This window comes from Grammomys surdaster, unplaced genomic scaffold (assembly GCF_004785775.1).
Source record: "Grammomys surdaster isolate TR1022 unplaced genomic scaffold, NIH_TR_1.0 126198, whole genome shotgun sequence".
In the NCBI taxonomy this organism is placed as follows: Eukaryota; Metazoa; Chordata; class Mammalia; order Rodentia; family Muridae; genus Grammomys; species Grammomys surdaster.
The window spans coordinates 5,938,991-5,963,327 of record NW_021621003.1 but is presented as its reverse complement, the minus strand read 5'-3'; the positions used below and the strand labels follow the sequence as shown (position 1 = coordinate 5,963,327).

Here is a 24,337-nt window from a genome sequence, read left to right as displayed (position 1 = left end):
GCATGAAGGTACCCCTGGAGACCAGAAGCATTGGATCTCCTTTAAGCTGGTATTATAGGCAATTGTAAGCAGCTTCATGTAGGGGCTAAGAACCAAACTTGGAGCCTCAAAGAGTAATGTAACACACACTATTAACCTCTGAGCTGTCTCTCCGGCCCCTTACTTTTTTATTTTTGAGACAGAGCCTCTACACAGGCTGGCCTAAAACTCTTAATCCTCCTGTTTCCACCTTTCAAGTTCTGGGGTTGCAAGTGTGCCTGGGCCTCACACGTAGTATTGGGTGTGCATTCTCCAATCGAGCCACGCCCCTATTTTTGCATGCTCTGTTTCATTTTAGGTTGTCCGGTTTAAGATTTCTATCTGATAACAGGTGGGGAATGAAATGGTTCTGCTTTTTCTCCCATCTGTTTAATGTCAACACTCAGGGCTCTAGACTTTCCTCGTTCTCCTGCTCCAGACAGAATTTTAAAGGCTAAATCGGGGCTGAGGTGTGGCTTGGTACCAGAGCCATTTCCTAGCAAGTGGGTTCAATCTCCCAGAATTGAAGGAAGAACCTATTGGATGCTCCTACTGGTCTGTAGCATCTAAGATGCTCTTCCGCATAGAATATATAAGATATATTCTGCTTTCCATGTCTCCTAAGCTTGGGAATGGCAGTGGGAGGTAGGGCAGCAAGCGGCCTGTGGTCTGATGGGGTGTCGGGCAGGCATGTCATCATGGAAAATTCTTCGCCAAAGTATGCAGATCCATTTACACAGCCTCTGCTGCTTCTGCAAACTGTGCATTCCTTCGGAACCATCCATGCGTTCCCTCCTTCCCGCCAAACCTCAGTCATGCTTCGGGTGGCTTAGAAATGATGGCTTCTCCACCTCGCCTTTGTTTCCACTCTCTGTTCCCCGCTGTCCTTGGCTTGGATTTCATAGGAAATTTGGCTGGGTTCCTGGCCTCTAGGATGATGGGTCATCCCAGGGCTGACCTTGAATGACAGAACTTGAACCCCAGATTTAGAGCCCCTACTGGGCCTCTTGGGTACAGTCTCTGACAGCTCTTGGTACAGCTCTGATACAGCTCCATTGGTCAGATGAGTTGAGAGGTAGGCAGAGCTGATGTGTGTAAGTGAGGCAGGTAGAGGTATGTGGAACCGGGTTTGGTACTTCTGGGAAATTCCTGGAGTAGGTGATGCCTGCCCTGGGGCTTCCAACCAGTTGGAGACTGGTAACAGTTTTGAACACCTTTTTTGGATACTTACCACCTGTTGATCTGTCTCCATCCTGACAGTTGCTCAGCTCAGGGCAGAGAGAAGGAACTCAGGGAACAGGGAGCCTGTCAGGATGAAGGCACACGAGCATCCTCGGTATTAGGAAAGGATGGTTTAACTGGTTTCCATATCCTGATACATATCCTTGGCCTCAAGAATACTGAGTTGTTCATAGTGGTCATCCCCCAGTGAAATGATTGAAGGCTCCTTCCCAGGCCACGGAGGGCTAAGGGTGTAGGGGATGTCTGAGGTATCTGCATTGTGTCTGCCCTCCAAGAGGCATGGAATAATCTTGTAGCTCTTGGAGTTCAGTCCCTGAACCAGCACCACCTGGAAACTCTTTGGAAAAGTTGCCTTCCCAGAAGCTTTCCCAGCTCTGGGTGATTTGGGAACACGTTTCTGTCAAATTTTTGAACCAAGTGCCTGGTTCATATATCTCTCTGGCTGTGTGGATCTGGGTAAATCATTCAACCTCCCTGGTCCTCTCTATAAAATGTTTCAACTATATAATGAAGACACTGCTAGCCACCGTGGTATCGTGGTGGTTAAGTGAGGACACTTCAGATGTGTTGTTGCTGCTGATATTAGTTTGAGGCAGGGTCTCAGGTAGCCCAGGCTGGCCTCAAAGCATGATCCTGATTCTCCCATCCCCTTTTTTTTCCTTTCTTGTTGGGTTTTGGTTTGGTTTCGTTTTTGAGATAAGGTTTCTCTGTGTAGCCCTGGCTGTCTTGGAACTTGCACTGTAGACCAGTGTGGCCTGGAACTCAGAGATCTACTTGCCTTTCCCTCCCTAGTGCTGGGATTAAAGGCATGTACCACCACTGGCCGGCTCTGCCTGCTTCCTCTTGAGTGTTGGCATTACAAATGTGTGCCGCTATAGCAGGGCATTATGCCATGCTGGGAATAGAGTTTAGAGTATGTATGCATGCTAGGCAAGGAGGACCCCCTCCTGAGCTTTGTCTCTGTCACCGATAAATCATCTCATCTCTGACCTTCCGTTTGGTTCTCTATTTCAGGTGGTGTCTGATGCTGCGGATCAGGGTGTGGCCATCACCGGGAACCAGACTTTCAACAACTGGAACTGGCCCAATGCGATGATTTTTGCAGCCACGGTCATCACCACCATCGGTAAATCCCCTTACACTTTCAGTACACCTAGGTCTACATCTTCACTCCTCAGAACCTGACAGGAATCCAGCTTTGGTGACTGTAAGTCATCAAAGTCACACACGGTTTCCCCCTGGCCTTTTTGATTAGGGAGGACTTAGTAAGTCCCAAGTGATTTGGCCATGCCTATGCAACTACTTCCATAGGTCCTGATTTAGACTCTGTAGTTTTTATTATTTCTGCATGTATGTGTGTGAGGTGTATACGCATGTATGTGTTTGCATTTGGGTAGACACACGTGTATTCGAGGATACCTGTGTTTTGTGGTCCAAAGTTGACACTGAGTGTCTTCTTTGACTGTTCTCTACCTTATATATTGAGATGTGGTCTCTAACTAACCCAAAACTAGTCTAGCTAGTCAGTTCTAGGGATCCCATGTCTGTGCCACCTGTGCTGGATGATAGGCAGGCCACCACACCCACCCAGCCAGCCTTTACATGGCTTCCAAGGTTCTTTATTCCGCTTGGACTCTTTCAAGCAGAAACACTGGAATGGCCTGATGGGCAGAGCTGTACGGGTGAGATAGATTGCTTACTGCATAAAGCTCTAGTATTCTATGGCTATGTGGCTTAGAGTAGTTACTATCTTCACTCTTTCAGGGTTGGCTGGGTTCAGCTAACAGTTCTTGTGTGGGCTCTAGCATATCTTTATGGTAATCTAATAAGTGGCTGCTCACTAGCCTGGAGTCCAGCCTGGCTTCTCCCACCTACTGCCTGGCTCCTGGTGTCGACTGTTGGCTGAGGCTGAATGCTCAGTGTCTCTACATGTGGCTCTAAGAAGTGAGCAATTCAGTGCATGAAGACAGGAAGTGAGCTTTTCCAGACTCACCCTGCCTATATCACTTCTGGCTAATCTGATACTCAGATTCACAGACTACACCTTGACATGAGCATCTGGATAAGGGCAGAGGGAATCAGAGTGACTATCTTTGGAGTCTGTCCTCCACACTGCTGGGTATCTACTTAGTGAGGGCAGCCATCTTTGTTTCATTTGCATGGGCCTCGTCCCTGCCCACAAGGAACTCCCAATATAATGGAGGGGACAGAGCTCCTACTGTAGAATTGTATAAATGTATCCAATTGTATAAATGACCAGGGTCAGAGCATGCAAGGGATCATATATCGATGTTACTAGAACCAGATCAGTTTATCTTAAAGAGTGTGTCCCTCTCGAGCTGGTGTGTGTGTGTGTTGTTGTTGTTGTTGTTGTGGCCTCACCCTATCCTCCCTCAGGTTATGGCAATGTGGCTCCCAAGACCCCAGCTGGGCGCCTCTTCTGTGTCTTCTACGGCCTGTTTGGGGTGCCGCTGTGCCTGACATGGATCAGTGCCCTGGGCAAATTCTTCGGGGGACGTGCCAAGAGGCTGGGCCAGTTTCTTACCAGGAGAGGAGTGAGTCTGGTATGTTCCTAACCCTAGACACAAAGTTAAGGGGTGGGAGGGACCATGACAGAGGAGGGGAGGTTTTGGGACAGGTGAAGCTTGCCCTGCTGGATCCACCGGAGCACCCTGGGCTCTGAGTCCCTTCCCACAGCTAACTCGCTTTTCCACCAACCCTGCTAGAGGAAGGCTCAGATCACCTGTACGGCCATCTTCATTGTGTGGGGTGTCCTGGTCCACCTGGTGATCCCGCCCTTTGTGTTCATGGTGACAGAAGAATGGAACTACATCGAGGGCCTCTACTATTCCTTCATCACCATCTCCACCATTGGCTTTGGGGACTTTGTGGCAGGTGAGTCCCTGCCTCCTTTCTCTGATCTCTGCCGTGTCTCGTTCCAGTTTAAGTCAGGCCTTTGTTGGGGACACCTGATAGATGTTAGTCTTTTATCTCTCTCTTGCTTCCCCCATTCCCACCCTCAACTCACTTGGGTTCACCCTGAAGGTTTTTCCAGAGGTAGAGATCAATACACACACACACACACACACAGAGAGAGAGAGAGAGAGAGAGAGAGAGAGAGAGGCAGGCTAAGCCAGGGTGGCTGCCAGACAAGGGAGGCCTTCTCCCCACTGCCCTGCCCCCTCAGCCCTGCTCCCCTCCTTCGCTTAATCCCTACAGGCAATGAAGAGGCTCTTTGTCCCCTTTGTGTGAAGGCCTATGTCTGTCCCAGCCACCCATGCTCATGCTCAGTGTCTGCCTGTGGCCTGCACAGCTTCCTGGTTCCTAACCTTGAAACCATTCTGGACCAGTGTCAGCCTGTGCCCTCCCTACTGACCTGCACCTCAGATCCCAGAGGTCACGGCGCCAGCTGCTTTGCCCAGAGGGCAGGTGGAGGTCATGCCTCTGCCCTTTTTTTTCTGTGGAATGCTGTGAGGGGCAGCTGAGTGGGTGGAAGAAACAGGACGCTTGCTTCAGTGAACACTCCTGACCCTAGCTTCATGGGGCCTGCCTGCTGTCTGGACATAAATTTAGAGGCACAATCCTATCATTGTTTAGTCTCAGGGGCCCAGAGTCTGCTGAGGGGAAGCCTGTGGTATTAAGAAGTTCAGAGATAGGTACCTTTAGGCATATGTTGGTGTTCCAGATCCATTCTCCTGCATACTGAATTCCTCTCAATTCCCGGGTGCTGAGGGTAGAAACCAGCCATGTAAGCCTGTGACATCATTGCTGCCATTCTCAGACTCCGCTTGTGATCAGGAGTCCAGTGCAATATTGCCTTCAGAGCAGAGCCCCTCCTAAGTCAGAGGCTCTGGCTTCTGTCTCCGGGGAAGGCTGTAATGAGAGCTGGAGAGTCTCTCTTCCAGGCGCTTTCCTTAACTTACTCCTCACAGTGGAAGGCAGGATGAGGATAAAGTTACAAAGGATATTTTTTAAAGTTAGCACGTGTGGAGGTCAGGGGATCATTTTTAGGAGTTGGTTCTCTCCTTTTACCATGTGTGTCCTGGGGTTCAAACTCATGTTTTCAGGCTTGGCAGCAAGCACCTATAGTCCACTGAGCCATGTCCCCTGACCATGAAGGAAATCTTACCTAATTCTAGAAGGGAGGAAAACCTCTGGAGCTGTGGGGTGAAGGCGGGAAAGACTTTCTGGAGTATGTTGTCACAGAGGGGCATGCAGAGTGGTGGAGCCACCGAGGACAATCAGAAAGAGAGGGCTGCGCTGAAGAGAGCCGAGACAGGGAGGCAGGCTCCACCTTGGAGGAGGGTAAAGACAGTTCAGAGTGGTTCTTGCCAGGTCAGTGCTTCCTGGGTCATCTCGACCCAACCACGGCAGCATTCACAGTAAATCTGTTAGTCCCTCCCCAGGGCCGAGGCTGCCAGCACCCCCAGTGTCGACTTTCCGTTTTTAACTGTGCCGTGATGCGCTCACTAGCTGGGAGGAGTAGAGAAAGGAGTGGAAAGAGGCACACTTATGAGATGGTTATTCAGCAGTCACCCCAGAAAGCCCCTTTAATTCCCCTACCCTTAAGGCGTAGCCACGGTTCTGACATTTTGCAGTTGGAGAAACTGAGGCTCAGAAATGGTCTAGGCTGGAGCCAGTCCTTCAGGAAGATGGGTGAGGACAGTCTTGTGTGTGTGTGTGTGTGTGTGTGTGTGTGTGTGTGTGTGTGTATGTGTGTGCGCGCAAATTCATTCATGTGTGTGCACTCAGGTATGTAGAGTCAATGTCAGGTGTCATAGTTCAAAAGCCGCCTAACCTTGGGTGGTTTTTTTTTCTGTTTGTTTGTTTTTTGTTTTTGAGACAGAATTGAATTAGCTGGGAGCTCACCTATTCGACTAGGTGGTTGGCCATTAAGCATCCCCACCCCTCTTCAACACCCCAGCACTGGGATTAAACCTCTTTCTATTATGCTTGGCCTTTTATGTGGATTCTTAAAAAAAAAAAAGTGTATGGGAGTTTAGCCTTCATGTATATCTGTATGCTACATGCGTGCCTGGTGTCACAGAGAGGCCAGAAAGAGGGTGTCAGAGTTCTTGGAACTAGAGTCACAGATGGTTGTAAGTAACCATGTTGGTGCTGGGAATCGAACCTGGGTCCGTCTGGGAGAACAACCAGTGCTCTTAACTGTTACTGCAACTGCAGCCCTTATGTGGATTCTGATGCTGGAACTCAAGTCCTTGTCTTACAAGTACTTTTGTACGATTGATCTCCCATGTCCTTTCCTCCCCTCCTCCCTCCCTGAGACAAGGTTTCTCTGTGTAACCGTCCTGGCTGTCCTTGACTCACTTGGGATTAAAATGCCACCACGCCTGGCTCCCAGGCCCTCTCTTTGACACTGGGCTCGGTCTGCATGGTGTTAGACAGCACAGCTTCAGCCATTGCTAACCCTCTGGGCTTCCTGTCTTTACAGGTGTGAACCCCAGTGCCAACTACCATGCCCTGTACCGCTACTTTGTGGAGCTTTGGATCTACCTGGGTCTGGCTTGGCTGTCCCTCTTTGTCAACTGGAAGGTGAGCATGTTTGTAGAAGTACACAAAGCCATTAAGAAGAGGCGGCGGCGGCGGAAGGAATCCTTTGAGAGCTCCCCACACTCCCGGAAGGCCCTGCAGATGGCTGGAAGTACAACCTCCAAGGATGTCAACATCTTCAGCTTTCTATCCAAAAAGGAGGAGACCTATAATGACCTCATCAAACAGATTGGGAAGAAGGCAATGAAAACAAGTGGGGGTGGGGAGAGGGTCCCAGCACCTGGACACGGGCTGGGGCCTCAAGGGGATGGACTACCCGCCATCCCTGCATCTCTGGCACCTTTGGTGGTCTATTCCAAGAGTCGAGTGCCCAGCTTGGAAGAGGTATCTCAGACTCTAAGAAACAAAGGACATGTGTCAAGGCCACTTGGTGAGGAGGCTGGGGCACAGGCCCCCAAGGATGGCTACCCGACCTCCGAAGTGTTTACTAACCAACTGGACCGGATCAGTGAGGAGGGGGAGCCGTGGGAAGCCCTGGACTACCACCCGCTTATCTTCCAAAATGCCAACATTACCTTTGAAAATGAAGAAACCGGCCTCTCTGATGAGGAGACCTCTAAGTCTTCCGTGGAGGACAACCTGACCTCAAAGGAGCAGCCTCAACAGGGGCCCATGGCAGAGGCACCCTTGAGCACCACGGTTGAATTCCCTTCATCGGATGAGTCCACCTTCACCAGCACTGAGTCAGAGCTCTCTGTGCCTTACGAGCAGCTGATGAATGAATACAACAAGGCAGACAGCCCCAGGGGCACGTGAGGTGGGCCTGGCTCCCCACCTGCTTTCCAGAGGCTTCCTCTCACGAGGGTTATCCTGTGATGGCCAGACCCCCGGGAGAAGGCTCTGGAAATGAGATGGGGAGCCAGGGACCTGCCTTTCCTTCTGTCCTCTCCAGTTGGTTGCTTCCATGGGATGCGGTGTCGGCTCAGGACAGGACAGGCCTCCGTTCTGTGGCCCAGTGGGGAGGCTGCTGTTCTGGGCCTGCCCAGCAGGTGTAACTGCTGACTCAGAGGCACGAAGGCTCAACACTCACCCTGGAGGTCCTGTGTTGCTTGAGTCTTCCCCCATTGTTCGGTTGACTTTCGTACGGTTCTCTGAGGCCAGGAGCTTCAGCTGAGCTCACCAGTGTTAATGAGTGACATCCTTGTGCCTGGAACTAAGCTAGACATTTGGAAGGAGGAGCTTGTAAGACCCACGGTTGGCACGTGATTCTCGGGTGTTCTAAGAAGGCACAGATATGATGGGGTTTGGGGTCCCTCAGTACCCCAGCAGTAATAGGACCTACTTACCCACCTATTCATCACTGCCCAGCAAACTGCTTACTGCAAACCTCAGGGCAGGGCCTGTGGGAGAGAGGAGAGGTGTGTCTTCTGCATGGAGCCACGCCCACCTCAGATTCCCTCTGAACAGCAACAGCAGGCCAAAGGTTTCCTACGTCCTGAAAGTGCAGGAGAAAGATGGAAGCTCCAGGTGTGGTCAGGGAGCTCAGAATGAGGTGCAGGCCCCTCAGCCCCAGCCTAGGCACCCGCACTCCCAGCCCACCGTTTAATTTGGTGGAGATTCCCTCACTGCCTCTCGGCCTCCTCTCTTAGTCGGCCTGTGGAGTGAGGCCAGGTTGTTCTCGGCTCATAGAACTGTGAATTGAGCTCCCGCCTCCAGCCACTGTATGGTGTTAGCATGTGCAGGTGCCAGTGGGCATGCATGTGTGCATTTGGGCTGGGGAGAAAAGAAAATGTGAATCTTACTGGTCCAGTTCCTAGTGAGGTCTGGGAACTAGCTGCTGTACAAGTCCTTGATGCTCAGCCTTCAACCAGCCCACTCTGGCCTAAACGCTTTTTGTTATTAATATTTTTTTTTAAATGAACTGTTGTTTTTATACCCAGAGCCAGTAAGGAACAGGGTCCCTGTCATTGGGATGGAGGTCTGTCAGGCACTCTTGTCTTCCCAACTCAGCTTGTCCTTTGCCAGCCAAGGTCTAGCTAGGGAGGGACAACTGCAGGTCTTGGGCACAGGGCGGGAGAGATGGAGTTCCCAGCTCAGCTGATAACCTGTCTCAGCCCCTTCCCCTGCCATGTACATTTGCCAAGGGGCATATAGGGCCAGAGCCCCACATGTGATGACAGTAAGAGGTGTGTGTCCATACCTCCACCATTATCAAAGCGGTTGCAGAGGCCACAGCAGCCTCACGGTGGGAGGGAGGAAGAGCCTGGCTGACTGTCCTAGAGCCACACCAACCATGCATGTGCTGGGGGTGAAGGCAGATGTAATTTATTTTAACTTTTTTTTTTTTTTTACAATAAAACACATGAACAAGCCCACTTGGTGTGTGGTGTGTTTGGGGTGGGAGCAGGCTGGGGCGTGGGGTGGACAAGGAAGACTCAGGACAGGCTGGTGTCAGTAGGTCAGAAGGATCAGAATAGAGCTGAAGTGGAGGGTAACAAAGAAAAGGCAAGCGAGAACATCCAGGAGCAGGGCAAAGATGTTCTTCTGACTTGTCTGATGCCATGACAACATTCTGCCCCAAAGCAACCTGCGGAAGAGTTACTTGGCTTACATATTTCCATCATCAACAGAAGCCAGGGCAGGAACCTGGAGGCAGGAACTATAAAGACCACCATTTCTGGCTTGATTGATGACATGTTACAGCCTCATGCTTGGCTGAGTTTTTCATACAGCCCAGGACCACCTACCTAGGGATGGTGCTACCCACACTGATCTGAACTCTTCGTGAATTATAATCAAAACAGTCTCCCACAGGCCAATCTGATCTAGGCCATTCATTCCTCAGTGATGGCTCTCCCATCAGATAGTGTCAACTCAACAGTTAAGGCTAATCAGGTCAGGTAGGATGGCGGTGGCCAAGTCTGCCCCTCGCTAGCTTCCAGACACCTTTCTACAGATTTTACATCCAATAAAATGTAACACCTTTGCCTTGCAGCGGTTCTGTCCTAGAAGCAAACAGAGCAGGAAGCAGACAGGTGTCTGAGGCACCAAGTTGTGCAGACAGTAAAAATGGAGATGTTGGCTTTGAACCCAGGTAGCATGGTTCCTAGCCAGTCCACAGCCCACGTGCTGCGATGGGAAGATGGTTAGTGTGTTTTTGATTGTTCTGACTTCACTGGATGGACCTCACATCTCCATCTGGGTGAATCAGAACATTCTCAACTCAAGGAGTTTGGGAGCAGAAAACATACAGCCAGGGTGTAAGCACCCATGACTCACAGATAACATTTGCCAAGTGGCTCTGACTGCAGTTTGGTCCCCAGCACACACTTAAAAAGTCACATGAGGTGCCCAGAGCCCCAGCAGTCCTACAGTGAGATTGGAGTTGGAAACAGGAGAGTCAGATGGGAGCTTTATGCATAGCACAATGGCAAGAATAGTGAGAGCCTGCCTCAAAAACAAGGAAGGAGAACAACCGACAAAGTCCTGACCGACCTGTACGTACACGCTTACTTTTATGAGCAAGCAAGCATGCATGTGCACACACACGAGTCTTTTTAAAAAAATGTGCCTGGTTTGGTCATTCACACCTGTCATCCAACTACAGCACTTCAACCCACTGAGCCTTCTTCCCAGCCACTGTTCCATTTCTGTAAGGAACCCTGAGATTTGGGTGTCCCAGAGTGGTCCTGGAAGCAACACCCCACAGATATGTACAGTTGAATTGGAAATCCTTCCTGTCTGCCTATCCATTTCTTCTCTCTCCTCCCTCCCACCTTCCCCCATGACCCACACCAGTGCACTCCAGTTGACTTTGGCCTTAAGATAACAGCATCATACCTCCAACACCCTTTATTCAGCATCAGGTTGCTTTACAAACTGCCAGTTGCTGTCTAAACAGCACAGCCCTTCAGCCCCTTCAGCACCAGCTACTGTGCACCAGAGATGGGACTTGGGAGTGGCTTTCAGAGACAGAGCTGAAAGGGGCACTGACAGATTATCAACACACACTGAAGAAAGCTGGGCTGTGGGCTTCCTATGGCTGAGCTTAATCGAGCTTCCTGAAGTAGGAGAGGCTGGATAGCAGTTACAGCAGAGCCCTGGCCAGGCTTCCTAACTTCCTGAGAGATCTTGGACAGAGAAAGGGAATGCTGCAGGGGTGAGGGATAGATTGGGGGTGGGTGTGGGGAGCAGTGAGCTGGTCCCAGGCTCAGAAGTCACTGGGCACTCTGGCAGGCACAGCCCTCCATTGAAGCCGCGGAATTAGCCCTAGCCTGGGGCAGTGTTCCAGATGAGTGAGATTGATAGACTTAGCAGACATCCATGCTGTGGCCCCTCCCAGCAGCCTCCATGTTCTGTTGCCTCCAGAAGCCTTCCAGCCCTAGCCTGAGATAGCTCCTACTCTCCATCAGTATCATTGCACTCGCTGCTCTGCAGCCACTGTTAACTGGTCACCTGCCCTGTGCTAGGTTAGGTACAGGCACTACTGGTGCAGCGAGGTGTGGGTCTTACAAATGGCCCTGCATCCAGGGAGCAAGAATGGTGTCTGTCCCATTGCAGGCCGCCTTTCAGTGGGTGATGGGTATTGATAACCTCCCTTTTTTTTTTTTTTTTCTAATTTTAAGTTATGTGTATGTGTCTGTATGTGGGTATGCGCATATGTGTGCAGGTACTTGAGAAGGCCAGATGAGGGTATCACATCTCTTGGAGCTGGAGTTACAGGTGGCTTTGAGCTGCCTGATGTGTATTCTGGGAACTGAACTCAGGTCCTCTACAAGAGCAGTATATGCCCTTAATTGCTGAGCCTTCTCTCTAGCTCCTGGAACTTAAAAACAACAACAACAAAAACCAAAACCAAAGCAAAACAAAAATCAGTTTTTTTATTAATTCTTTAAGAATCTCATATATGCATTTAACAATTTTGATTACCTTCCTCTCCCATTCCTCTCCACCTCCTCTCCCAACTTCATATTCTCATTTTTAAAAAATAACCCATTAAGCCCAATTTGTACAAATGGGTGGACGAGGTGGCATTGGAGCAAGGCTGACCTATGGGGCCACACCTTTAAAGAAAACTGCCTCTGCTTCCTTTTTAGTCATCAGCAGCTGTCAACAGCTCCTTAGTTAGGGATGGGGGGCTGGTGAGCCCATCTCCCACCCATGCTGGAAGGCTGGCTGGATTGATCTTGCGCTGTTGTTGAGTTCATGAGTGTACTGGCCCTGTTATGTCCAACCACAAGATGCCACTTGTCCCGGTTCTCCCCGACCTCTGGATCTTACAGTCTTTTTGCCCCCTCTCCCGTGATGTTCCCTGAGCCTTGGGGGAGGGGTTATACTGTAGATGTCTGCTCTGTGGCTGGGCACTGCACCACGCTTGTTCTCTGCACTGTGGGGCCCTGAGTTTTTGCATTAGCCAGCATGCACCACGTTAAAAAGCCTCAAGATCTCTTTTATCTATGCCTTTTAATCCTAACGTGTTATTAACTTCATTTTACAAATGAAGAAGCAGGAGAGAGCAATTTTCCCCAAGTTCAAACAACTATGAGGTGGCAGAAAACACCTGCCCAGGCTTGCATTCCTGTCCCTCACACTGCCCTCTGGCAGTTCTGAATCTGATAGGGAAGACACCCTCAAAATCTGTTGGAGATAGTTGAGGCTCTGATCTTTAAGGAGTCTTCAATCTAAGAGGGAGGGAAGGCCAGAAATGGAGAGACCAACGCATACACTCTCTATCCCAGTTGCCTCTCTACCTTCTTGTGAGACCCCAGAGGAGTCACCATGCCACTGTTCAGGAGGACTTTAAAAAAAAAAAAACCTGCTTGGGTGTCCCCTCATCCCTGAGTCTAGACTGGGTGCCTTTCCCTGTGTGGCATTGTCCCCTCAGGACACCACCTCCATTCAAACTGCTGTGACCTGTTCAAGTTCCCTGTTTCCTACTTTTATGCCCTTTTCCTGGCAGAAAACCACTCACTGGTAGTATCAAAGACTGAGTTACTCATGTGTGTATTCCCAGCATGGCCTGGATACATGGAGACTGGCTCTGCTTTCTGGTATTTGGAAAATGCAGGGCGACTGTCCCCCAAGTCCCTGTCTTCTCGTTGACAATTCTGTCCCTCTGTTCCTGAAGCAAAGGCCAAATTAGGGGCAAATCTTGTTCCACGAGGGCGAGTCCCAACAAAGCCAGGTGGATGAACTTGAGGGACCTTGTGGCAGACTGAGGTGGCCTGATGAGTCACCACATCTTATGCCAAGTCACCTGAGTCTAGAGGGCAGGACCAGGACACAGCATACCTGATTTCTCCCGCCTGAGAGTACTGCTGCTGCAAACCTCTTGTGCATCTCCTCATCTTTACCTCTCTCTTTCCAGATGACTAGAAACAGAGCTCCCATGGCTCCCAAATTCTTCCTTTCCGGCCATCTTTCCAGGCTGGAGTATCTTTTCCGTCGTCAGCCCCGCACAACTGTACAACTGTATTGGTCTCCTGGTTTACAAAGCCCTTTCACACCCTCTGGTATGTGAGAGATTACTCAACAAGTTGAAGCAGACAGATGTAGTGTTTTACAGCCCAACTGAAGGGCCTTTTACAAATTAGGAAATCTGGTACTTTGGTTTGGGGCCCAGGAGAGCAAGGCCTCAGGCAGGATCTGGTGGATGGTCAGAAGCAGCAAACATGGAGGTGGAGGGTGATAATGGAGAAAAGGGAAGAGGTAGCAGAGATACACTTCTAAAACATTACTTTAAATGTTTAACCCCCCCCTCTCTCTCTGTGTGTGTGTGTGTGTATGTGTGTGTGTGTGTGTGTGTGTGGCTGAAGAGGCCAGAAGATGTTGTCAGAGCCCCTGGAACTAGAGTCCCAGGCGATTGTGAACCACCCAACACGATCCTAGAAACAGAACTCAGATCCCCCGCCCCCACGTCCCAGCCCCAAGAGCTCTTAACTGCTCAGCCATCTTCCCAGTCTGGAGGTGATGCTGGGTGAAGCCAGAGTCCCATCCTGCTGGAGCATTTCTGTGAAGCCGCAGTCAGACATTGCCCTCAGGTTGGTTTCTCTGAAGGACAGGGACTTCTTTCACCCACCAATGCCTACTTCCAGTGCTTGAGAAGGGCCCCAGGGAAATTGTCTCTTACCTTCCTCCACATGTGATGGGTGGAACACCCTGTACTGGCCGCCTCAGATAAGCATCTTTGCCCTGCTGACTTGTTAGCAATGAGAACTGGCTACTTCCACCAACAAAAGAAGCCCCCTTAAATGTGGCTAATTTTTATGTGTTTGCTTGTTTTGCAGTTTGGGGGAGAGGAACTCTAAAACTGAACTTTATCTCCAGCCCACCTGGGCTGATTTTGTCTATCAACAGAGAGGTGATTTCTGTTGCTTTTGGACATACAATGGGAAGACCTGACCCTTCTGTGCTCTGGGGGGAAGATCACAATCTAAGAAATCCAAATACCTTGAGACCCAAGCAATTAAGGATGCCAACTCCAATCATGTGACTACATGACCAAACTAGACAATATCTTGAACACCCCAGCCCTAGGCAATGTTTCAAAGTACATAGCCAGCCATCCTATAAATCACAGACTTATGAGGAAATAAATGATAGTTGTAGTGAGCCTGTGTTCCAGTCTGTTTTGTGTTGCTACAACAAAATGCCTGAAATGGAGTATTTTATAAAGAAAAGAGGTTTATTCACCTCAGTGCTTGAGATCTCAGAGCATAGTAATGGCATGGGCTTCTTCTGGTGAGGGCTTCAAGGTGGATAGTATCACATGAGAAGAGAGGAAAGAGAGAGAGAGAGAGAGAGAGAGAGAGAGAGAGAGAGAGAGAGAGAGAGAGAACACCAAGAGAAAATGAGAGCAAGCCAAGAAAGCTGTACTTGATTTTTATTTTATTTTTTGAAACAAGGTTGGCCTTAAACCACCATTGAGCCAAGGGTGACCTTGACCTACTGATTCTCCTGCCTCTACCCTCTGCCCTGTGCTTGTTACCTGGCAGTTTTAAAGGTGCCTGCCTTGAACCCAGGGCTTTATGCATGTTAGCCAAGGACTCTACCAACTGGACTATATCCCCAGACCCTGAATTTGATTTTTTTTTAACAGCCTGCCATTGGGATAACCACGACACACTCACAAAACGGGCCTGCATTCCTTCCAAGGATGGTGTCCCCAAAGGTCCAATCACCTTCACTATACTGTTACTGGACTTTTGAACCTGTTTCTAGGTAGGATGTGGCTCAACCCTTAGCATGCAACTTTAATCCTAAACAATGAAGGTAAAATTAGTTTGTAAAAGGAAACACCCATGTCTGAAAGTGATGTCTAATTGAGTGTCAGACAAAGTAACAAATCAGAGAAAGATTTGACAGACTAGACATGCCTGCCTCTCACGAGAAGAGACAAGAAAGGGAAGCTACTTAAGGGAGAGAGAGAGACAGCACACTGAGAAGAGAGTACAGTCCAGGAAGACAGTAGTGTATGTGGAGAGCAGTGCAGAGAGAGTTCAGAGGGAGAACAGAGCAGCACGGAGACACAGGAGACAGTTTTACCACAGGAGTTTTACAGAGACAGGTTGAAGAGAGAACAAGCTAGACACAGGTAAAGACAGAATGAGCAAGAGAGCCAGAAGGTTAGAAAAGGTTGCTAGAGTTTGAGGCCGAGCAGAGCAATTCAAAGGTCAAGCGAAAAGCCAGACTGAATAAGTCAGGTGGGAGAGGAGTTTGAGTGAGATCAACTGAGTTGGACCAGTCAGAGATCAAAAGAAGAGTAAGAAAGGTTAACTTATTCAGCAGTAATTCTCAGAGGCTTAAAACATTCTAGGCCTAGATTATATTATACAGAGGCTAGAAGCTTCCAGGACTAGGCCTAGGTGAGCAGACTGAGGCAATAAACCTCTGAGACAATAATTACATCAGGTAAAGGTGAATTTATACTCCACCTCTTAAAGATTCCATCAACTTCAACATAGTTACACTAGGGACCAAGCTGCCAGCTCAGGAGCCTTTGGTAGACAACCTGTATGGTGGTCTGAGACATTTGCTGTGCTTATCCCAAGCAAATGGCTGTTTGTTGGGCTATGGAGAAGGTTCTGAGGTACAGAGACAGCCTGTACCTACCACAGCTACAGTAAAATGTAAAGTGAGGCATGGAGCTAGAGAGATTGTTCAGTGGTTCAGAGCACTTGCTTTTGCAGAGAACCCAGGTTCTGTGGGTTCTCACATGGTGGCTCAGAATTACCTGTAATTCTAGTTCCAGGGGATCTTATTTCCTCTCCTGGCTTTCAAGGGCTCCTTCAAGCACATGGCGCACATAAACTCATGTAGCACACACAAATACACATACATTCTAAAAATTGCAAAGTGGACCAGCTTTTGGGAATACCTGCTCCAAAAAGCACCTGCTACCCTGTCTCAAAAACTCTGTCCTTAGACACAGCAAAGCTGTGTCACTCATGTCCAATGTCTTTAACTCAGATGTTGAAGATCCATCTATTTCCAGGTCTCCAGACCTCTGTGCTATCTGTAAAGTGTGTTGGGAGGTCTGGAGTCTGTGATTATCTAGCCAGGAGATCTTAATAGCATCTTTCTGCATGTGTAAAGATGCCCCACCATCTTACAGATTGTCTTAGTCAGTGTTCTATTGCTGTGAAGAGACACCACGACCAGAGTAGCACTTATAAAGGAAAGCATTTAATTGGGGCTTGCTTACAGTTTCAGATGTTTAGTCCACTATCATCATGGCAGGGAGCTTGCTAGCACTTAGGCAGACATGGTGCTGGAGAAATAGCTGAGAGTTTTACATCCAGATCTGCAGGCAGCAGGAAGAGAGAGACAGTGGGACCTGGCTGGGACTTTGGAAACCTCAAAGCCCACCCTCTAGTGACACACTTCCTCCAATAAGGCCACACCTCCTAATCCTTCTAAGTAGTGCCACTCCTTGATGACTAAGCATTCAAATATATAAGCCTATGAGGGGGCAGTGCATTCTTATTCAACCCCCAACAGGTATGTTACCTTATTGGCCTGAATGAAGATATCCCAAAGAAATACTTGCCAGCCATCTGACTACTAGAACAACAGTCCCCAAGAAATTGGAATTTTATGCTGGAAGAAGGAATAGGTTGATGCCAGACAGACAGAGAAAACCTTGTCTCCTGGAAAGAGATTTACAGGGCAGCCAAGTTGTTTAGGGCAGCCAAGACCCGGGCTCTGCCTCCAACAGCTGTGGTAGCTAGCAACTCCATCCAGGCATTGATTGTTGTTTAAGAACACCATCTCATTTAATCGGTCACCCACCACACTGTATGAGGCTGGTGTTATTATCCTCAACTAAGAACTGAGGCTCAAAGTCAAACAGCTCTGGAGAGGCAGAGCCTGGGTTCTCATCTGAGAACCCCGCCAAAGCTTGTATTATCTGCTACTCTACATGGGGGGCACAACTCACCTGCTCCAAAGGAAGGGTACACAGAACCAGTGATCTTCCCACAATTCACAGCCATGCTCCATAGAGTGTGTAAAACCAGCATCCCAGCCCAGCTTAGCAGTGATAACGACTCAAGAATCACCTGGAGAGATAGCTCAATTGCTGTCTAAGCAAGGACCTTAGTTCGGATCCCCAGGACTCACATAAAAAGCCTGACTCAGTATGTGCGTCTGTCATCCCAGCACTGGGCAGGTAAAGACAGGACTTGATGCTCAGCCAGCCCAGACGAATTCATGAGCTCCCTGTTCAGTAAGAGACCCTGTCTCAAAATATAAAGTGGTTTGGGGCTGGAAAATTGGCTCCGTGGTTAAAGCATGTATTGCTTATATCCTTCCAGAGGATATAAGTTCACTTCCCAGCACCCATGTTTAGTAGATCAGGATCGCCTGTAACTCCAGCTCTAGGGGGGATGTGACATCCTCTTCTGGCTCTGTAGGAGTGTGCACGCATTTCCAACCCCAGGACTGGGAAATGGAGATTCCTGAGGTCCCTAAACCAATGGATGCATTTCTGGCATGCACATGGATGGCACACACGCACATGCAATCACATTAGGGTTTATCTCGGCTCTGGCTTAGTAAGGTCCTGATTAAGAAGCAATAGGAGAAGGATCAGAAATACCCAAGTCCTGGGAACACCTGGCTGCAGAGCTCAGGGGTCAAGTATTTGTGTTTCCTGTACCTCTGCCAAGCCAACCTGTCTGTGTTTCCCCTCTGCATTGAAATTCGTGTTTACCCCTTCATTCTCTGATTCCTTCACCTGTGGCTCTGGCCAGCTGAGCTGCTCTGTCAGGGCTGTTGACATCACACACTGCAGAGCAGACGACCCATGTTTGTTGAGCCTCATGAAAGTTGCCTAGGACACCTGATGTTGGTGATTGAGGAGGAAAGAGAATGTCTCTCTCTCCAGCCACTCAGATTTATACCCTCAACAGTTCACTTCATGGAAAAAGACTCTAACCCAAAAGCCTGGAGTCCACTTATGTCAGCTCACAGGAGCCAAATGGTTTGCTTTTCAGAACTTCTACAAGCTGGCTATCAAACTAGTCCCTTAAAGAAAGAGAGAATAGAATAAAAGAAAACTAAACCACAGAGCTGAGAGGCAGCTCAGATGGTAGGATTGATTAGAGCTTGAGTCCTGACTCCTCCATAAAAAGAAAACTGTGTATGATTGCTCATCTTTGCAACCCCAGGACTGGGAAATGGAGATTCCTGAGGTCCCTAAACCAATGGATGCATTTCTGGCCAGTGAGAGGCTGTTTCCAAAAACAAGGTAGCTAGCACATGAGGAATGACAGCGAAGGTTGATCTCTTGTTCCACATACATGCACACCCATGGGTATTTGTACACTTACATGCACAGGTATGTGCACACTATGTCACAAACACTACCAAGACTGGACACAGGCAGTCACCTTAACATTGTGAAGCTGAGGCAGGATTATAAATGTAAATGTAAGGCCATCCTGGGCTATATGTATATAAGGCTATCCTGGGCTAAATATATCAAGATCCTGTATCAAAAACTTAAATTGAATTATACATGTATGTAACTAAGCTGTGCCAGCTGCCACTTTTCCATCAAGCTCAGGTAATGCTATGTCAGTGCTATAGGCAAAAGACAGTGCCACACACACTTGTGTTTCCTGATGAGTCCGGGAAGATGCTGTGGTTGGCATCTGACAGCTTAAAAGGATTGATTGTTTGGATCATTTGGTGCCCATGGCTGTGGTGTGACAGGTGATGCTACACACGTTGCTGGCTCTAGGCAGATATGGCTCCTCAGTCCCACCCCAGAATCCTCTCATCTGAACCAGGATAGTACCACCAGCCATGTTATCAGGCATTCTGCTTCATACCCACCTGCCATGCCTATGAATCTGGAGTCTCACGCAAAGCTCTGTCCCTAGCAGGTACAGGTACTCTGATATATCTCAAAACTGGGTCCTTAGAGAATTTTCTTGTACAAAGATCATTGAAAAGACTCAAATTAGGATGGTATAGTTCAGAGGCCTTGGCTCTTTACAAGAGGACTTAGGGGAAAGGTCTTTTCTTTGTGTGTGTCTGTGTGTGTGGATTTGTGTCTGTGTGTGTGTTTGTTCATGGGTCTGCCTGTCTATGTCAGTCAGTCAGTCAGTCAGTCTGTCTGTCTGTCTGTCTGAGTGTATAGTGGGAGGCAGAGATGGAGAGAGAAGATGGAACTATGGATCTTTGCCTTCTATTTATTTATTTGTGTATGTGGGAGGCACCACACATGCGCCACAGGGATAAGTGGAGGTCAGAGAACAGCCTGTGGGATAACTCAGGTCGTCAGGCTTGACTGCCAGTGCCTTGATCTGCTAAGCCACCTACAGAATAAGGATTTTCCCATAAGTCAGCCTATGGAATCATGGATTTTTAAGTACTCATCCTTACATTGTAGATCTGGTTCTCCAAGAAGCAGATGCCATGGTGATGGTCACAAGTAACCCTCATGAGGGAGACTGGGTGTGTTTCCGTTTTATTGCACTCCAAGTGCCCATGGAAGCATGCTAGAGTACTGTGCAGAGAGAGGTAGGCCAAACAGCCTATGGCTGGTGAGATGTCCTCCAGGAAAAGGGGCCTAGAGGGGCCCCATGCCTGTGCTTTGCTCCCTCCTGGTATGTTCAGTTCTCTGCCAATAGTCACCAATGGCCTGCGCACAGGCTTGGGGGTGGGTTTGAGAGACTTTGACCAGTACTTGGAGATCTCTGGGGGAGTGTTTTAATGACCACTGAGTTATAGGGGAACAGAAAGCATTGTCATACAAAAGTCAGATAGGAAGGAATGGGAAGATGACTCGATAAAGTGTTTGCCACACAAACAAGAGGACCTAGCATACCCCAAAGTCTTGCCCTACAGAGAATACCAAAAAACCTATCCCTGTAAAGAACCTTGGTGCACTTTCTGTTTGCACTCAACCCACAACACTGAGGACTGAGTCTTCTGCCATTGAAATTGTTCAGCTTAAGAGTAGGTGTTTACCTATTGCAGAAGTTGACAAGTTGATCTCAAAGGTCTCACTCAACCATGTGACCCTGAGTTTCCACAGCGGGTCGGGAGGGGGGTATTTTAAGATTGTTTTCGCTCCTTCTTGGCACTCAGTGCCCTAGGCTTGACATTTGGCAAGGAAGCTTGTACCTCTGGGGACAGCTGTGAAGCAGCACAGCAAACAAAGGGTACCAGAAAATTCCTGCTGCCCCCTCCCCACCTGGGCATGCGCACATCCCACAGAGGCAGAGTGGCAGGGCTATGGAACAATGGGAGCCTATGAGTCACGAGGTAAGGCCGGATGGAGTTTCTCTAGGAAGGCCCCCTCTAGCCGCCGGAGGAGCTGACAAAGGCCCCTGACAGGCGGCAACTAGAATAACCCCTGATTCCCAGTCTTGCCCTGTATGGTCTGGACGGATTTTTAATCTTTTTAGATCAACTTTTATTTTTAGCAAAGTGATAGCTATTAACATTTTCAGATAGTCAAGTTCTGCTACACAATGGGAAATAGCAGCCGCCTTCCTCACCTTTCCCAAACGCCAGTCCCAGGGGCCCTCTCCTTTATATTTCCAAGGTTTACTTTTTTCTTTCTAGTCCCTCCTTACTTTTCTAAGCAACATCTAGCTTCCGTCTTAAAAAAGTTCCCACAATCATTTTAAAAAGTATTTATTCATTTAATGTGCATGTGTGTGCCTGAGTGAGGTATGGGTACCTTGTACACGCAGATACCTGTAGAGGTCAGAAGAGGGCATCAGGTTCTCTGGAAATGGAGTTACAGGCAATTTTAATATGGGTGCTTGGAGAAACCAGGACTTCTGCAAGAGCAGCAAGTGTACTTAGTTTCCAAGCCTTCTCTCCAGCCCTTCCTACAATTGTCTTTTGTTATTCTACTTCAGTTAATAGAGATTCTCTTCTTATGATGAGGGCTGGGGATGTGGCTCAGTGACAAAGTGCTTTACTTACCTAGTATGTGTGAAGCTCTGGGGTTCATTTCCCAACGTAAAAAAGTATACAACAACTTTTGGATCGGATTTAAGGCCCAATCCACAAGATTAAATTCATACCTGCCACCATTCTAGTGCGGACAACTTGTAACTAGACAAATCATAGGCTCTAGGGAAGAACACAGTACTATTATTCTGCTGAATGAATATAAGTCAACTCCTAATGACCTACTATTATAACCATAGATCAATGCATCGCTCAGTTTTTAGCTGAGACGCTTCTGTTTGCAGTAGATGCTGACGAACACAGTGACCTACAATTGGCCAAGGTGCAGAGAATAAGAGATTGCAGAATGTCCAGCCCTAAATGCAACATATGTATGCATTGCCTTCTCCAAAGACTCAGAGATCATTGGAAAAAGGGTGGAGGGAGGAAAGCACAGGAGCCTGGGGTAGTGGATTACTGCAAGAAAACTGTGTCTTGTAGACACAACAGTGCCGATGCACAGAAGAACAAATAGTGAGTGTGTTATCATGCACAAACCTGTACAAGCCCAAGACAGACCAAACCCCAACATAAGAAGTCGGTCATAAGCTCCACCTTTAAACAAGGAGCTATTGGCAATTCCTAGTTACTAGTGAAGGAAAGGTTAGTTTTCTCTAAGAGTGCAGTCCCTGGTAAGTCGACCATGTGGCTACATATATGAGGATGCTTGGGTAGCACACATTAGCATTGATGGGAGGAAAGAGACAGAAACTGGGAGAGAGGTCAAGGGGTGGGTCTGGGAAGAGGTGGCTGAGGGAGATTAAGTATGAAAACAAAACCTTTTTGTGTGAAATTCTCAAAGAATAATTAAAATATTTCAACAAAAGAAAACACAGTCGGGATTGTTGAGATGGCTATGTGAAGGTGCTTGTTGACAAGCTGACTACTCAGGTTCAGTTCAACTCACAGGACCCACATAGTAGGAGGAAAAAAACTGACTCTTACAAGCTGCCATCTGATACACACACACACACAAACACACACACCAAACACTGGTACACAAGCACACAAAATAAGTTACAATATAATAAAAAATACAAACAAAATAAAACAGATGCAAACCCACCAAGAAGTCGCCCCATTCTATCCCCAAGATGCACATCCATAACTTTCTTTAGCCAATATAGTAAGATGTTAATTTATGGGTAGATCATAATTCAGTGTTTGCATTATTATTAATATGGATATTACAAAAAACCCTGGAGTTACACCCTCTTTCTTCCTTCTCCCAGGACATTTTCTTCTCCCTGCCTTTTCTGTTTGCTAGGATCTGTATGTTCCTACCACTCATTCACTCCCGTGTCCTGCTGTAGTTAGTTGTAAAGCTCTTAAAATGGCTATCTATCAGTCCCGTTCATTTTTTCCATATAAACATCTCTTTTAGCCTCTATGATCCTTCTGCTCTTAGATGGATGGTTTCTCTCTGGGTTTGTTTTGTACCTAACTGCCCCAGAACATCCCTTCACCATTAACTGGGAATTCTCTGTCTTTCTTCCATTATAGCCTGTTTTCAGAACCCAGTGCTTCTGTCTTTCTTCCTTCCTAGTTTGATGGGGATACTCTCTGAAACAGTTCTCTGAACAATGATGGAGGGGGGGAGGTGTAAAATAAAATTTTAATTACATTATATGTGTGTGTGTGTGTGCACGCGTGTGTGTGTGTTGGCTGGAACTGGAGTTACAGGTGATTGTGAGCCACCTGATATGGGTGCTGTGAATTGAGTGAACTTGAATCCTCTGGAAAAGCAGTAAGTTCTCTTAAGTTTTGACCCACCTCTCTATCCCCAAGATTTATTTTACTTTGTGTTTATGTGTGCATGTGTTTGTGTGTGTGTGTGTCTGTGTGTGTAGATCTGTGTATGTATGAGTTCAAAGTGCCATTGATGTCCAGAAAAGGGTGTCATATCCCCTGTTATTTGTGGTATATGTGTTGGAAACTGAACTTGGATCCTGTGAAAGAACTACAAGGGCCCTTAAGCCTCTGAGGTATATCTCCAGTTCTTTACCCTAAATCTTTGTGATAGTTTAGCTGGGTATCTAATTGCACTGGAAATTTTTTTTCTCAGAGACCTTTTTTCCTTTGTTCTCCAGTTTCTGATGTAAGTGTGAAGTTCAGAGACACTGTTAGTCCTGGGTTTTACATTGCTGCCCCCCAAACTTCTTTCTCTGCTATGCTTTAATTAGCATATTTTTCCATCCAGAAATTCACACTTGTCACTCCTTTCTGTACTTATTAAGCCTTATCTTTTTGAGTGGGCTACTTAAATGGTTCCTCTAGTTTTAAATTTTGTCTCTCAATCCTCCTAATTGAAAAGAAAAAAATTCTAGCTTATTTTCATTTTATTGTTTTCTTAGTTAATTAAAGGAATCATAAATATACATAATTTTTTTTTTCAGTAGCACGCTTGATATCCTTTGCTCTCCGTTTAGGTCAGTTCTATTGTGGCAATATATAAGCCATTTATGCAAGCTTCCTATTATGTTTCGATGAATGTATTATGCTCAGGGCTTCTTGTATTCTAGGCAAGAGTGTTACCAATCAGCTAGACCCTGGTCCTCCTTAGCTAAAAAATAAATTCTAGGGTGCTGGAGTGATGGCTCAACAGTTAAGAGCACTTGTGGCTCAACCAGATTCAATCCCCAGCTCCCACATGGCAGACTACAGTTCCATGGGACCCGACACCCTCACACAGATATACACTAACAGGCAAACACCAATGCACATTAAAATAAATTCTAGCTACCGTATTAGAAAGATAAATGGAAACAGATTAAATTAACCTTAAAAGTCTGGGGAGATGGCAGAGTTGATAAAATGCTGTCTTTCCAGGTAAGTACAAAAACTTGGATTTGATACCCCAGAACCCCCATAAAAACACGGGCTGGAGGTGATGGTGAATTCTTGTAATCAAGGAATGCTTGGGACTCACCTTATGGTGGAGCACCATGCAATGAGAAACCTTGTTTCAAAATAAGGTGAATGTGTGTGTGGATGCCTGAGGAACAGCACCTGAAGTTATCCTCTGGTCTCCAATGTATGTGCACACACTAGCATGTACCTGCACACAAACATATGAACACCCCCTATGCAT

The 24,337-nt window shown here is 47.7% G+C and overlaps 1 protein-coding gene across 1 annotated transcript in view; it reads left to right on the top strand.

Moving 5' to 3' along the window:
* Kcnk5 (potassium two pore domain channel subfamily K member 5) overlaps positions 1 to 9,146 on the top strand; it is a 44,345-nt gene extending 35,199 nt beyond the window's left edge. The window contains exons 2-5 of the mRNA XM_028758543.1: positions 2,275 to 2,386; positions 3,658 to 3,824; positions 3,987 to 4,155; positions 6,713 to 9,146. Of these exons, the coding sequence (XP_028614376.1) occupies positions 2,275 to 2,386; positions 3,658 to 3,824; positions 3,987 to 4,155; positions 6,713 to 7,587 (1,323 nt within the window). The 3' untranslated portion in view covers positions 7,588 to 9,146. The remainder of the gene's footprint in view (positions 1 to 2,274; positions 2,387 to 3,657; positions 3,825 to 3,986; positions 4,156 to 6,712) is intronic.
* The last annotated feature ends 15,191 nt before the right edge of the window (positions 9,147 to 24,337 follow it).